The 16,489-nt window shown below is 35.5% G+C and overlaps 2 protein-coding genes and 2 non-coding genes across 8 annotated transcripts; 2 read left to right on the forward strand and 2 right to left on the reverse strand.

The window, feature by feature from the left end:
• Positions 1 to 29: 29 nt before the first annotated feature.
• On the reverse strand, positions 30 to 1,335 carry LOC132066894 (transcription factor bHLH148-like). Of its 3 annotated transcripts, none has more exons than XM_059460090.1 (2): positions 1,153 to 1,335; positions 30 to 749 (listed from the first exon to the last, which is right to left on the reverse strand). In XM_059460090.1, exon 2 carries the CDS (start codon positions 744 to 746, stop codon positions 90 to 92), a length of 657 nt encoding a protein of 218 aa, XP_059316073.1. In that variant the 5' UTR covers positions 747 to 749; positions 1,153 to 1,335; the 3' UTR covers positions 30 to 89. The 3 variants fall into 3 exon arrangements, with proteins under 3 accessions (XP_059316073.1, XP_059316072.1, XP_059316071.1); XM_059460089.1 differs by having other exon boundaries at positions 30 to 755; XM_059460088.1 differs by having other exon boundaries at positions 30 to 758; positions 1,153 to 1,332.
• A 5,255-nt stretch (positions 1,336 to 6,590) lies between these two features.
• Positions 6,591 to 6,666, forward strand: LOC132069080 (small nucleolar RNA R66). Its single transcript, XR_009417648.1, has one exon. It is a non-coding gene; the product is annotated as a small nucleolar RNA R66 (small nucleolar RNA).
• A 99-nt stretch (positions 6,667 to 6,765) lies between these two features.
• Positions 6,766 to 6,854, forward strand: LOC132069103 (small nucleolar RNA snoR118). The gene has a single exon (XR_009417670.1). It is a non-coding gene; the product is annotated as a small nucleolar RNA snoR118 (small nucleolar RNA).
• Positions 6,855 to 8,836: 1,982 nt separating this feature from the next.
• On the reverse strand, positions 8,837 to 16,418 carry LOC132068304 (phytochrome B-like). Of its 3 annotated transcripts, XR_009417366.1 has the most exons (5): positions 14,193 to 16,411; positions 12,018 to 12,822; positions 11,050 to 11,343; positions 9,308 to 9,649; positions 8,837 to 9,157 (listed from the first exon to the last, which is right to left on the reverse strand). XR_009417366.1 is itself a non-coding variant. In XM_059461862.1 (4 exons), exons 1-4 carry the CDS (start codon positions 16,270 to 16,272, stop codon positions 9,124 to 9,126), a joined length of 3,213 nt encoding a protein of 1,070 aa, XP_059317845.1. In that variant the 5' UTR covers positions 16,273 to 16,418; the 3' UTR covers positions 8,837 to 9,123. The 3 variants fall into 3 exon arrangements, 2 of the variants coding, with proteins under 2 accessions (XP_059317845.1, XP_059317844.1); XM_059461862.1 differs by lacking the exon at positions 9,308 to 9,649 and having other exon boundaries at positions 14,193 to 16,418; XM_059461861.1 differs by having other exon boundaries at positions 8,837 to 9,649.
• Positions 16,419 to 16,489: the final 71 nt, after the last annotated feature.

The following is a 16,489-nucleotide window of genomic DNA, read 5'->3' on the forward strand; positions in this document are numbered from 1 at the left end:
TATAGTATCAAGTAAATTAACACCTACAATGAACAAGTAATTAAATTAACTATTCATAACAAATAATTTGATAGTACAATAATTTGAAATTAACTAGTAGATGAAGCGCCAGAAAGCAAGTCAGCTAAAGCACTCATGGCTCTAATTTGCATCTCCAAAGCCGCTATATAATCAGTGGCTTCTTCAAGAACTACAGGCAACGGCTGTTTTTGGCAACCGGGAACAATTCGGCTTAAAACCCGAGCCTTTTTCTGAAAAGCCGGTAAACTCTTCGTCCTCAGCTTCAACATTATACCAGCTCTCGGCTTCTTAGTAAGCCGGCTAGGTTTGGACCGAGCCACACTCTGCCTCTTGGATTGCTTTTTCATGAACTTGAGCTTGAGCCGGTTAGTCAGTATAGCGCGGCTCCACCTGGACCGTCCTTTAGCAGTTACGGCTAGGACTCTGTCCGCGACTTCGTGGACAGCTCGGCCCCCTTTGGGAGTTGGTGCGCTAGTTTGCACGTGGCGTAGCGCTTTGAATAGCTTGGATGAATAAACTTCTTGTTGAGCTTGGGATTTCCACTCATTGGTAGAATCGCGACTGTTATTATTATTGTTGTTGTTGTTGCTGCTACAGTTGTTGTGGTTGATAATAGTGTTTTGATTTTGATCTTTTGAGCTTAAACTTCTTTTCTTCTTTTTCCTCCCTGCTATAATTGATCTGTCAGAGGATGTCACTGGATTCTTCATCAGCATTGAAGCCATACCCTGTCACTACTAAAAAATAAAATTAGCTAGGGATAAATTTTGTAGTTAACAGCAAAAGTCATCGCTTGTCCTAGTTAGCGATGGTTTAGAGATAAATTATTAAAAGATTGTAAGATACGAGCTATTGCCTATTTAGCGACAGATTAATGATAAAATTCTTGGCTATTTCCAATTTTTCCTTAATAGTGTGTAACACTGTGTAGATTGAGTCACATGAACAGACTGGTAATAGAAGGTACTCAACCAAGCAGATTTCAAGAACAGATTTTTACAATGAAATGAGAATGGAACAATAAATTGAACTAGATTAGGTGATTAGCTAGTTAATAACATACATAAATTAGGATTGATTTAGAAAATGCTATGATTAAACAAATGATCAGTTGTAAAAATGCATTCGTACCTGATAACAGAGGAGTAATTATGTGACACTTTTTTTCACAACTTTTGTGATTGATTGATCAATTGGAAAACAAAAAAGAGAGGAAACTTATGGTTCTTAATTTGGCAATGGCCTCCTTCTATCTTCTGTATTATTTGTTTGTGTATATATAACTGTTGGGTTTTTGGATTTCTTATGCTTTTTGTGGGTGGTGGACAATTGTGCTCCATAATTTCTGTAAAAGCAAGCTGTCCCTCCATGATCTAGGACGTATCTTCTTACATCTAATCATGAATGCCTATTTTTTTTTTTTTTAAAAAAAAAAGAATCAAGTTAAATATATATATTTATAACTGATAATGCATATATACATTATATATATATATATATTATTAGCATAATTTAATCGTAATTAATAAATTAAGTACTCCTATTTCAATGTGTTTGTCTTATGTTCCATTTTAGTCTACTTAAAAAAAAAAAATTTTTCTAATTTGGCAACTCTTTCAACACACATGACATGTTTAACAACACAAGATTAAAGAGCATATTGGTACATTATATATATTTAGTTAAAGACTACAAAATTCATGAATCAAACTCAGACAGATAAATTAAACGGAGGAGTATCAAATTTGATTGAACTCATAACTTACCTTCTACATCCCCTCGCTTGTCAACTTTAGCACATTGCCAAATAATTATGGGCTTGCATAAAAGTCCAGAAACCAATTAATTAAGTCAAAGTAAATGATGAATTGAAGGAACAAAAAGAGTGGTGACAAAAATAATATGTTGAATGGCGGCATGATTAGTACCATGGTGTAAAATAAAATAAATACATAAAACATTTGCTGTAATCATGAACATAATCCACAATCTCAACCAAATCATTGGTACCCATGTGCATTTCCGTAATTTTGTCAACTTCACAAAATGGAAAGAGGAAAAAAAAAAAAAAAAACATTGCCAGGAAGTATGTATGTATGTGCCAGAAAAGTTACCCCTCCCATGAGACACTATTAAAGGACTTGTAATAGTGCATGAATCTGCCATAAGCTTACGGCTGTCTATTTTCTTGAGCTCCCCATATCAATATAATTTTCTTTGGATCTAGTGTGATTCGTTTATCATATTGCCTCTTAGGCTGATTTATGGGTCGTTTATGTAATAGAGTATATAAAAAGAATTTGAAATATATACTTATAATAAAATCACATTTAGATTATGAATCTATATCTTGAATTCGTCTCTTAATGTATGTCGTTGTTAAGGCGAATTTACAATGTAAGTTATGAATTCGACTGAACTTTGTAGCTTGATGTAAATCTTCTCAGACTTTCTTAGTCCCAATAGACATGATGCATTTTGACTTGACAGAGAATTTAAGAAATAAAGAAAAAAATTGAAATTTATAGCCTAAACCCAACCATTGTTATTTGTGTGATAATAAATAATTTCATTAAGGATAAGATGGAAAGTTTAAAGTTCAATTGTTTCTAAATATATAAATGTAACACTCTTTTTTGGGACAGTCTAAAAAGATAAGTGTATCGCATAAATTGGGCCGTAGAGAATATATGTTAAGAAATATAATCCATTAAATATGTTCAAATATTTAGTGTCGTGGAAACAATCACTAATGCTAGCATTAGGTTAGGCTGTCTAAATCATATCCCTGGGGTGATGCGAGATGTTTTGTGCATCAGGCTGCAATTAAATATAATATAATTCAAATATTATATTTAAAACTCAATTATTAATACTTAAGATCGTTGTTCTAATTTTTTTTTAAAATATACAAAGTTCAAATCCCGAATCCAATTCTATCTTCGATCCCTTCCCTTTCCCCAAAAGTTGCAGCTTGTGGGAGTATAGTAGGGGTGGGCGTTCGGTATTTTCAAAGTTTGGGTTCGGTAATTCGGTAATCGGTAATTGAAAGTAGATACCAAATACCGAACTTTCAAACTTCGGTTCGGTAATTCGGTAATTCGGTAATCGGTAAATCAAACTTCGGTTCGGTACGGTATTCGGTAATACCATATTAAGTCGAGTTCACTGTATTACATCAATGGTTAGATAACAAGCACATATATATGCTATAAGAAAAATGACACAACAAATCCCTTCAAGAATTGGTGAACTTCAGTCAAGGAAAAAACTAAGAAATGATCAATGATCAAAAATCCAAAATCAATGAAGCCCATGAAATCACATTAACTAAACGTTACAAAGAAAAAGAGCAAAGAAGTGAATAATACCCTTTAGGATATGTGTACTTAAATTGCATTAAACCAATTCGGTAGACACTCCACAATGTCTTTTCCAGAATTTCTGCTCGGCTCCATTCATACCATATACAGCAGAACTATATTCATTATACTAATATACTCACAAATATTGGACAAGCCAAGGGAACTAAAATCATTTAAAAGCAACTGAAATAAAAATATCTACTTAAGGAATACAAAAACGGTGACAAGTTACGTACCTTGAAAATTGATTGCTTGATTTTAGAGGAATATATATTTCAACAATAAAGCTAGATGATAAGGGAGAGAGGCGGTGGGGTGGCCGGTGGGTGGTCACTGGTGTTGGTGTGACTTGTGAGAGAGGTGGGTGTGAGAGATTTGTTTAATTATTTTGTATACTGAGGCGGTGGTGTTTCGTTCTTGAAAAATTGGGTCAAATTTCCACAATATGGTCTAAACTGATGAGTATTGTTACTAACTTACAATTGACGCATGGGCAGATGGGCCGGACTATTAATTTAATGGCCCTCTATTTAATAACTATTTTGGTATTCGGTAAATACCGAATTACCGAACCGAATACCGATTTTTTTTTAATTTTTTTACCGAAAACCGAAATACCGAAATCTCCGGTTCGGTTCAGTAATTCAGTTTTCGGTGTTTTATGCCCAGCCCTTGAGTATAGTATTAGAAGTAATTCTAGCAACCTGTAGCTTGTGGACAAATAAAAAAAATGCGATCAATTATGGCCCAACAACGATCGACCACATATGTACAAGGCAATAATGTATGAACAAAATGGATATGTAATCTTGTAGATTTGACATTTGAACAGTGCGCACAGCTAGCAGAAACCAAGGCTACTTCTTCCTTATAATGTACATAATAGTACTTCAATTTTACCAGACAGCTTGAACCAATATTATGAATTCGCATCTAACTTTTTCGATTATATCTGTTACTTCGTAAGAGTCACTTTAAACTAAATATTTTTATGCCTAAACAATCTCCAAATTATGTCAACCACCTTAACTATGAAATGATATAAATGATCCTTTTAAGCTTAGGTATCTCCAACTCCCCTAAGTCGCTCCTTCAAATGTCAAATTGAAGAATACGAAAATGTTTTAGGTCAATGGATGAACCATTGTGAGTTAATCTTTTTCATGCGGTTCCTAGTATGCACTTTGTAGAATCAAGAAATTATGTTAGGGTTAAATTTTAATCTTGTAGAATTTCCTTGAATATATCCCACTATTGATGTTGGTAATTAAAGTATATTCTATTTGTGCTCTGATATCAGGGAATTGCAAATAATTTGAAAGAAAATTGAGTAATAGAGAAGACCTAGAGAAATTGAAATAGATCAGAGAGAGGGAGGAGCGTTGAAAATACCAAGATCCACGGATCTCATGAGTGCACCGAAAGTTGAATATACATTGGATATCACCCCAATCACCCCACCTATCCTCCTGAGAAAGAGTTCGGTTTCAAACTACGGTTTGAACAGTGAGTATGCCATATCCTGCATTAGATGATCCACATTTCAGGGTCAGGCGCTGATGAGCAAATTGAACTATCCATGTAGCTGAGAGCCTCATACCCAGTCATAACAACACAGTTATCTTGACCGTACTCTACCACTAAGTTAATAGCCCGTCGTGCGAGCCTCCCACTGTGGCCCCTTATGCCAAAAGTTAGAGAAAATTCGCCAATCCAAAATACTCCTCAACGTGGGCTTGTGTGGACTCGTCTTGACCAGACTCTATGATGGGCCAATTGGGCCATAATTAAATTTCCAACAGGCCTAAGATGATATAATCTTGAACTCTTTTCAAAAGCTGAAAAATTGTCTGGTCCGGCCCATAATATACCCAAATATTTTACTTAATTTTGCACGGATTGTCCTTCAAATGCACCGGTCATTAATTTTGTCCCTCATATACGTCTTTAATTTTTTTTTTTTTTTACCGTTGTTGTTTATTTAGTCGTCCTATTATCTTGTGCTATTAATGCTTATTATTAATGCCTACTATTACTAATCTTTTTCTATCTCCTTGGTAGAAGTGCTATCGGAAACTTGACCTCCCTACCTATCAAAGGTAGGGGTAAGGTCTTGTCTCTATCCTCCCTAGACCCCACCTTGGATTATCTTGGGTGTTGTTGTTGTTGTTGTTCCGTTTGTTGTTTATTTAGTGAAAATATCTGATACGCTTTTGCTCGACATACGTTCGATAATATTTTTATCTTCGGAAACTGAACTTTTGCCTCACTATGCACAAGTTATATAGGAATTAAGTTATGCGGCATGCGTTTTATAGTATTTTTCAGATTATGTTTGAAAGTTTTGCCTTTTCCGACATAACTTGTGGGAATGTTATGATATACATACCGAAGCTAAATGTAAATTATGCCGAGTAAAATCTAAACTTATGCCTTTTTTCATATTATGTTAACTGTTGAAAGTTTTGCCTTGTCCAGCATAATTTGTGTGGATGTTACGATACATATGCGGAGCGAAATCTAAATTATGCCGCTTCAAAATATGAAGGGAAAAATTAAAGATCATTTGTGAGAATGACCTGCCAGACTTATGCCGCGTCAAAATACTGAAGGGAAAAAATTAAAGATCATTTGTGTGAATGACCCGCCAGACTTTATGATGGGCCAACTGGGCCATAATTAAATTTCCAACAGGCCAAGATGATATGATCCAAATTCTTATCAAAAGCTGGAAAATTGTCTGGTCCAGCCCATAATACAACCAATAAAAATCAACGATGTTTCAAGGCCAGTAAGCTTGGCCCAATCTATCAAAACCCTAATCACGCCTCTGTAGTATATATGTACCACTCTAAAGCTTACAACTCTACATCACTTCTTCCTTCATTGCTCTTTATTTTTGCATTCTTTGCTACAAATTTATGTGTTCATATTCTTAATTCCAATTTTCAATTGAATTATACTGTTTTGCCTTTGAATTGAAACCCTTGAAATAATTTTAAGGATATGGGTTTTTTTCAACTTTGCATTTTTAATGCAAAAAGAGGCATAAATTTACTGCATGGAAGTTGAGTCGCTTCACCCGTATTATGTTACTAGGTGCAGTGAATTTATATCCTGCTAAATTAATTCAATTATCTTCCAATTTATTTCTTTCTTTTTCATTTGTTTTTAAATTATTGAAATTGTATTAGTGGGGTTTTTTCCTATGATGGCATGAAATCTTTGAGACCTGAATTTCTCTATTTTGATGACAACTACAAGCAATTTTTCTGAGGATTTTCCCCACTTAAAAAAAAAATGTAAATTATTCTCTTTTTTATAATCTGATTTTGTTTGTTTATTATTTATTAAAAAATGGTTTTAATATTAATGATATTGAGATGATGATCGCACTGGGCTCTGAGCAGTTTGTTAAAACTGTTTAAATTGATGCATAATTGCAGCCTAGAAAGCTATGTCTGATCACTCTTTTTTAATTGAAGCAAAATTAATTTTGGGTAGTTATTTCACTAATGTTTGGTCAAATATGTGTTTATTTGAAAACTGCTTCTCGGTTTTTTTATTTTTTTATTTTGCAACTCGAGTTTTTTTATTGGTGACAATAATTGCAAATTGAATTGTTACTGCCAGTTGTTTACTCAATTTGCAAGTGATTTTGGTGTACAAAATAGTGGAAACATATGGTATCGTTTTTAATAACTAAAATGTTCCGAAATAATTAATTATTAAAATGGGTTAATTGGATTTTAGGAACATGCTATATGTAGAAAACTTAATTAGTACAATTTGAAATTTTGAATATGATAATTATACAACTTTAGTTAAGAGACATTGTTATGGCTGATATATATATCGTGTCTGAGATGTATATCTTAAGTTAATGAGCGCTATTTGATGATTAATAGGTCTTGAATATCAGATTTTGTACTAGATTATGTTAACAATGAAGCACTAAAGGTCATACATAATAGTTCAATTTTGTCACTCCTGATTACCTTCTTATGAATCAAACTATTCTTGTAAAACTTTAAGTTAAAAATGATGAAGACAATATAAACCTTAGCATGGTTGTAATAGGGCCATTTGGCTAATCGAACGTAATGATAAAATCTCATTATTTTGGCATTATCTCATTTATACTCCTATTTTGACCAAACCCAAACAGCATAGCTCCAAAGACTTTGTCCTACTCCGAGTATACTATATAAAAGCTTCATCCATTAGCATCAATGTGCCACTTAATGAAATATCGTGCCTTGGCTTCAATGCTCCTGAAATTAATTTCATTCTCTGCAAGAAAAATATCTATCGGAAATAATACTGGATCAAAGTCATTAGTAAAAGTTTGTCAGGATGTCAGACAACCTTTTGGAGTTTTAAGAATCTTTGAAATCATGATTTGAAATTGTTTTGTTTGGACATGCAATTTGGAATTGTTAAGTTGCATAAAAACCTCACAAGTTTTGAAAATCATCAAGACTTTCTCAATTCTTATACAATTTTACAAAATGAATAAATTATAGTTCATAATAAAATTAATCCGCTACTAGAAGATCTTTCTAAAAAATAAAACATCAATTAATCAAATTTTAAATCAATAAAAAGGAAAATTGAACATGAATGGTAGTGTAACTACTCTTTAATGTAATCCTTCACATGATATGAACAATCTCTTCACGTTGAGCATGCATTTTCAACCTCTTCATGTCGGTAAACATGGTTGGTAAAAATATTTACCAACTTATGTTTTTTTTTTTTTTTTTTTTTTACAAAATATAAACTCATGCGTCAAGTTTTACATTAACAAAAATTTGAAATCATGATATGAAGTTGAAGTTGAAATTTTGTGCACATTGCATAAACAAATGTTGATTTGAATTCAAAATATGAAATCATGATTTTATATCGCATGGCCAAACACCGCTTAATCTTTTAAGAAAACGATAGGCTTCTGTGTCTTTGGTTGTTTTGTTTTCCTTCAAACGATGTACTCAAACAAGAACTATACCTAAAAGTTTCGAGTTACTACTTCTTGTTGGTGAAATGGTGCAACATGTTTAAGTATGATTAAGAATTGCTCAGGTTTAGACTCTCTTTTGTTGCTCGCTTTTCCTAAAAATGTTGCTCCCTGGATCACCCATTTCCAACCCATGCTCTTATGTTTGTGTGTGTCTGTACCTATTTTCAATATTTCCAAGACAACCTTTTCAAAATTTTCAAGGCACACGCCACCAAAGCTTTACTTCGTATTCAACTAGGCCAGAGCTTTGCATCTTTCTCACAAGTAAAAAAGAAACTATAGAAACATATACAGTATCAAATATGTCATCTCCTGCTTCAGAACTAGTTTTTATATTATACAGAAGAGTGGTGAAGCCACTGCAGTTCATATTGACTGGCCAAATTATATTGATGAGAAAATTGAAAAGATTAACTCCCTCTTGATGGAAGGGAAAAGCTCTGGTATTAGCATTCAAGATTATCAGCATATCCATGTTAGTATGTTACATGAAACAACAAATTTCTCTCATGAAAAAGGAAGACATATACTCCACCAGACCATCATCATACAATGTTATTCCACAAAGCACACTATAGTACATTGAAGTGACTACTTTTAAAACAATACTCTGATACATTGTTAGAATGATACTAATCACAATAACCTGGGATCATTAAGCCCAGAAGCATCTTGGTGCTAATGCTAATCACAATAGCTTGAGATCATTAAATCCTAGAAGCATCTTGGCGCTACCCATATTGCAGATCTGCAGTTAATTTGTAAGTGAACCCAATTCTGATGTTAAAATTTAGTCATGGTAAAGTAAATGATTAAAAAACCACCAATATTTTCAGCAAACATATATCACAAATCAGTGTGGAATAGCTCATTTAACAGCAGAAGGATGATTTGATACCCATTAGCCGTATAGCAGGACTTGACATTGCTCCAAGTTCCATGCTAAGTATCCGAGGCATACCCATAATTGTATGTTTTGCACTTTGAGAGACAATGGGATTGAATTTAACATTTGGTAACCTATCCAACATTCATTGAATCTCTTTGGGACAATGGTAGTTCAAGAATAATCAGGAAAAAACATCTTTCTGATTGTCTGATATACTGGACTTCACCATTCATAAGCTTTAAGATTTTTCGGCACATGCTCAGCCCTAGACCTGCTTGAGTTACCCAGTGACTGTTGTGGAACATATCTTGGATCAATTCAGGAGGAAGACCTTCGCCAGGGCAAACAATCCTTTTCCCAGGAAAATAGAGAAAAAAATCAAACAGGTAACTGAGACGGTATATGACACCAAACAAACAGCATTAAACTGCTGAAAACTTAAAACCTAAAAGTTAATATCGGATTATATTGACGCCTTCATCAAGAGACCAAGTTGACAACTAGAAAAGTAACTCAAATATACTAGCAAAATACCTCATATGCAGCATATGGTACACATCTAAACCGAATACTTGGCAGTTATTATAAACAAAGTAGTGCATCCAATCACCGTAAAAAAGGGGAAGTTACACATTTGACCTCTCGGCCAAAAATATCTACATCCGCTAACCAATATACATGTATATATACATCTGCCTGCTATTTTTTGGGGGGCGGCTATTTATGTCAATTTCCCAAAATTAATCAGATTAAACTTCAAATCAAAAGCCTAAGTTCCGGCTCCTCCTATTTCAAGCTTGAAATAGTAGTGTCCACAAACTCCACAAAGTCATTTTGGTGAGCAGTTGAAGTTACACACTTTAATAGAAGCTTATAGTTATGCAATTGCATTTTTAAAGGGGGTGGGAACATTTTGAGGTAGGAAATCATACGTTTTCTTCATCAAACACAAACTTAAAAGCTGAAAGACAAAGATGAGACCTGGTAGTTGGGAAGTTAAAAGAGCTAACAAATCAATGGAAGTGGTGTAAAGTTTTTTTATCAATCTCAAGTTAACTTGTTTATGTTTATATTTTATCTTATCCCATAATCTTGAATTAACATGTGTAGATTTTACCTTATCCATAGCTGGAACTTATTGTAGTTTGCTTCTCGAGTCAAGTGGGTTAGCTTAAAACTAAGGATGAATACTCTGGTGTTTGTCCTTTGATATCAAAAAGGTGTAGGACCTAGAATTCTGATAAAAAAAAGTGACGAGCTTTTATGTAATTTTGAGAAGGATTAAAAATATGCTATGTGCATGCGATTTGTAGATAGAAGTAGGCATGGTTAGCGATTTTGAAGTTAAGAAAAATGTTAGGAGTCCAATATGCTGATCAAATGACATAAGTCAGAGAGCAGGCAGGTGGGCTAAATGCGACAACCCGAGAAAAGTGGTGCCAGTAAACCAGTGAGTAATTGCTAACGAAGTCCATATTAAAAAATTATGGTCAATCTGTAATCATGTATAACATATGAACCAGTAATTTCAGACAAGCTTATTGAGATGTTATGAAATTATTCAGTTCTACACGAATAAACGTAAAGAGAAAAAATTTGAACAGCCAAGCAATGACAGTTATAGCTGATGAAGTGCAAATGATGGAGTAGATAAGATCTTCCATTCAAAGATCTTTTAAGGAAACAAGGCTTCACAAGCTGATATAGCTCATTCACTGCAAAAGTAAAGAAGAGAAAGTTGAAGAATATACCTGAACTCAATGTGTACAATAGTTACTCCATCAGAAATTTGCTTCATACTTGGTCGAAGATGGACTTCTACCCACCCTTCTGGGGATGGTGCATAGCTTGCCATAGTATGCAAAAAATCAGCAAAGACCTGTTGAATTCTGACTTGATCGCCATAAACTCTCAGTGTCTTGATTTCCTCTGGAATATCCCGGATAAGCTGTACTCCTCTTTCCCTTAACAATAACATCACTTGGCTAACAACAGCATCTATCACACTCGCAAGTAAAAATTCTCCTTTCTCAAGCTCCAGTGAACTGTTAGAAATTTAAAGGTTAATCACCTTCTGAAGAGGAGCAAGGAACATTACAAATTGAAGTCATCTACCTATTTACATGGAGACATTGCATTGCAACCACCCCCCCCCCGCGCGCGCCAAACCCCAAAGAAAAAGTGCTGTATCTCCTGGAAACTAGCTTGCAAGTTCAAAAAATAAAGTCTATGTATCTACATCTGATATTCACATGGAAATATACTGTCATACGGGAACAATACCCTCATTCAACTAATCCAGATTTATTGACTTCAATAATTACCTTAAATTTGATTGTCCTGTCACTACTGTTGCGAAGTCGATTCTTGTCCACAGACAGTAACTAGCTTAGCACCACTACAAGCTACAATTCAGCTATGAATACACTTGAGACATATCTCATAAATTTTGCTTATAAGTTCCAAAATTCCAGTCACATATAAGACCAAACTAGTATCTCTTTACTTTCATCTTGAGCATGAAAACAACTAAAGAGCAGTAGCGGTATATTGCAACTTTCTATTACAGGTAAGTTTCCATAATTTTCTGACCATAGCTCATAAAACACTAACACATTTCTAAATGGACTTTGAAAGTTGTACTAGAGTATACTGTGTCATAGTGAACAGATTCATTTAACTGAGAATATGATAGAATAAATAATTGATATGAACTTACCCATCCTCAATGTTGTCCAGATCAACATGCCTTATGATCTTAGACATCTGCCTCTCACAAGCATCACTTGTTTCCAGAAACTGCTTCTGGTTTTCTGTCAAATCTGTGGCCTCCAATAATGAATTTGTAAAGCGTATACCATTCAGAGGATTCTTTATTTCCTGACAAATGTAAGACAACTCTTTCATCCCAAAAATACTCGTCTTTTCTTGTTGTCTCCGCATTAGAGCTTGCTGCAATTCAGGACTTGCATTCTGCAAAAAACAAAAGGCCCCAATAATTTTTCCATCCATATTGACTCTCTTGTTTGCAGTCAAAAGAGCTTGAACGAAATTTCCATTTCGGTCGAAGAAGGAAAAAGGAAACTTGTCTGTCTCCTGGCCTCCAATTGCCTTATGCAACATGATCATGAATTTCGTCATGGTGTCTGGGCCCTTGAGCCGACAGAAACTGCCAAAAATTTCACCAACTAACATTTTTCCAATGACTTCTTCTCTGTTCCAACCACTAAGTTTTTCCATTGCAGTGTTCCACTCGAAGCAATAAGTGTTCTCATCTGATACAAAAATGGGCGGGATCAGAGGATTAGGGCTGTGCACTATGGCCTTGTAATCACCTTGTATGCGAACAAATTTGTCCATCACAACTTTTTGGGCTGTAATATCCTGCCCAACGAAGCAGACACCAACAATGTTATTTGTGTAGTCTTTGCTAGAGCAAGCATTGACCACCACAAAAACAGCCTTCTTCAGTTGCTCAGCTCCAAATGTCCTTAACTTTATTTCTATGTTCTTATCTTCTTCACCTGTGATTGGTTTAGCAACAATATTAGGTTTTTCTCCTCTTTCATTATCTGTAGGATGGCTGGACACGAAGAGGGTGGATACCAATCAGTTTCAATTAACAATGTGCAAGAAACTCAAGCTACATACACATTAAAGAGAGAATGGTGCCACCCCACTGTCGGGATTAGCCTGAATCTGATTAAATGCAGCTTCATTTTATAACCCAGAGTGGATATATAGCCACAATGATTACGCCCATGTGCTCTGAAATTGCCTAGAGTTAATCAACATTGAAAACTCAAGATTGAAACTGACCTCCAAAAAACAAAAATTATGTCATGATTAAATCAGAAAGCTTTGACGCAGGTTGTTACATGCTTTATCATCGATAAAAGATCTTTATTACTTCTCATGTTTCCATTTTATGTGGTTTTTGACATGGTACGGTTTCTGCGCTAGCTTAGCACAATCTAATCAACAATTCATATGCTAACTTCTAAGTGCATGGTGCCAATCCAAAACTACTAAAATAATAGCAGTAATTATTGGATTATTTTGCAAAGAGTATGGGAGGCAATGTAATGGATTATTTTGAGAAAAAGGAAAGGAGCTGACAGTTGGTAAAAGATTAGAAATTTCTGTTGGACCAGGGTAAACGCAAATTTATGGATATTATGAAGTAGTCAACTCTTTTCAGCAACAGTATATAAATCAATATGAACTTACAACCTGTAGTTACACAGGGAATGTGGACAATAGACATTTAATTAAAAGTACCATTAAAAGTGCCTATGTCAAAACATGAACATAAAAAGAACACACCTTGCTTGCTATAGAGCTTCTTATCCCTGAAAATATCTATCCAATAGAAAGCAAATAGTAATATAAACCAAACATGCAACCTCCATTATTTTGTTGCATGATTCAAGGAGGAAACATAAATTTGATATTTAAAAAAAAAAAAAAAAAAAAAGGGCAGCCTGGTGCACAAAGCATCCCGTGTTAGCCGTCCCCGGGGAAGGGCCGCACTCCAAGGGGTGTGATGTAGACAGCCTACCCTAATGCAAGCATTGGTGGCTGCTTCCACGGCTCAAACCCGTGACCTATAGGTCACACTGAGACAACTTTACCGTTACTCCAAGGCTCCCCTTCAGATTTTAAATTTGTTATTGAAATTAAAAAAAACAAAGAAGAGCAGATAAGGGAATAACCGATCAATATAGCCTAAGCAAACTCCATAGGCCCCTTCAGATTTTAAATTTGTTATTAAAATTAAAAAAACAAAGAAGAGCAGATAAGGGAATAACCGCTCAATATAGCCTAAGGAAACTCCATAGGTAATGAAATGCACTTATTGGAATGAAGGAAATGTACAGCAGATTGGTATAACCTCTTAAAGCTTTGAAGAGAAGGTTCTCAGCAGTTCTCTGTGACTCTTCGTGGAGAAGATCGTGAACCAATGACTTCCCCATTGCTTCCTCAACTGACAACTCTGTCAACTCTGCAACTTTAGCATTCCATCCATTTATGCGACCTTCAACATCAACAGCAAATATGGGTGCTGTAGCAGTCTCTACCAATCTAACCATTTCTCTGGCAACAGACCTCAGTTCATCCATCCCTTGCAACCCCTCTTCCCGAAGCTGAGCATGCACAATAGCTTTAGAATTACTTGCCTGATCAGCATCCTTGAATGAATCACGCAGAATAAGCTGCAAAGAGTGAATTGCATCCATCTCTGCATTCTCCCATGGCAAACTCCGGCTCTTAACAACTTCCAAAAATGCCTTAAACGAAGAACGTGGATGCATTTTCTGCCAATCATCTTTATCTTCTGGATGATGCTTTGCACCACCCCATTTTATCTCACTCGCAGTGTGTGAACGGAACCAAAACAGGAAATCTTTCGAAGTTACATAGGCAACAGCCATCCCACAGACGGCAGCACCAAGAGAAGCTGCCTCAGGATACCCTGCATCAGCCAAACTGTCAGTACTTAAACCTGTTGAGTCCAAATGATAAGTCAATAGCCACTCCACAATGCCCTTTATCTGGTTTTCAGAAGGTGTAACACCCATAGGATAGTACCTCCCCTGGTAGAACAAAGCGGCCCCATCACATTTCACAAGGTCAACGATGCTGGGGCTCTGAGTAACAATCCCTGTAGGTGAATCTCGGAGAAGCATATCACACAACAATGTCTGTGTCTTCAACACATGCTTTTCAGCCAACTGCGATGCCAATTGTAATTCCATGTTTAGTTGGAGCCCAAAGGCCTGCATGAGGAATTCACAGGCATAACGAAGGGGGAAAGGAATACACCGAGCAGAAGTGTGGTGTCCAACTACCAAGCCCCATAATCTCATTGTACTTCTCCCTCCAGCAACTTCATCATCATTACCATTTATAATAACAGCCAGTGTTAACGACGCAACATTTCCCATATTAACCATATACTGAGGGTGGCAACCATGAGGAGCCCTAAGTGTTGAACCAACTAAACATAAAGGCTGCTTAAGCGATTCATCCTGAATAACCTTCACAGGCGTGGCAGTACAGTCAACAATCATTCTAACCCTATTCTGTTTAAACAAGAATCTTGATGCTTGTGGAATATCAGTAGCCGGATAATGCAAACCAATATAAGGCTCTAAATCAGATCTTTTACTCTCCGCGACAACTTCCCCATGCTCATCATCATGAAACTTATACACCATAACTCGATCATACCCCGTAAGCTCCCTCACACTCTTAACAACGGTATCACACAAAAGCTCAATATCTCCACCAGGTAACGATTGCAAAAGCGAAATAGCCCTCACGGCTAGTTTCTGCGATTGCACAGCTCCAGCAATAGACAATGCAGGGTCCTCTGTTCTAGCAGGTTCTAAATCAATCACAATACCAACATCAATCCTATGCAAAATCGCGTAAAAGGGCTTCCCTGAATTCCTCGAATGTATCCAAATCGGATTCAACAACGTAATCTCACGTGCCCCGAATGCTCCTTCAAGCAAAACACTACTTGAAGGACTAAAAAGACTCCTAACATCAGTTCCAATTGTTAAAAATCCAGGCTTATCAAGACTTGGAACTGATTGCGGCATTTTATCAAGCAACTCGCGTGCATTTTCGCTATAAGCAATAACGCGAAAATTCGTTTCATTTACAGCTATTGTACAACCAAATGGTTGAATATGACCACCTCTTTGAATTTTAGTTAAATAAGCAGTAATTTGATGCTCAGGCACAATATCTGTAGTGTTTCTAACAGATTGCGAATAATCAAAGGATTTTCCTGATTCACCTGATTGTTCAAAAGCAGCATGTAGTCTAGCATCAGTAGTATATTGTGCTACTGCTTTGCTTATTGATGCATTATTAGTATTACTTGTACCTGAAAATTGTGCTTGATTTTTTTGCTCATGGTGACTACGAGCATTTTTTGTTCCTCTACTTCCAGAAGCCATTTTTTTGAGTTATTGATCATAAGGGCATGGTAGGTAGAATTGCTTGTTTAGGAGGAAACAAGTTTTTCTTTTACTATTATAGGAAAGAAATAGAGAGAGAAGAAAGATGAGTACAAATAGAATAAGTACAAATAGGATATTATAATAGATGTTTAGATTAACAATTTGAATTTGGTGTTATCAGGAAAATAGATGGTTCAATTTTCTAATGGCAGCT

This window comes from Lycium ferocissimum, chromosome 8, assembly GCF_029784015.1.
Source record: "Lycium ferocissimum isolate CSIRO_LF1 chromosome 8, AGI_CSIRO_Lferr_CH_V1, whole genome shotgun sequence".
Classification (NCBI taxonomy): domain Eukaryota; kingdom Viridiplantae; phylum Streptophyta; class Magnoliopsida; order Solanales; family Solanaceae; genus Lycium; species Lycium ferocissimum.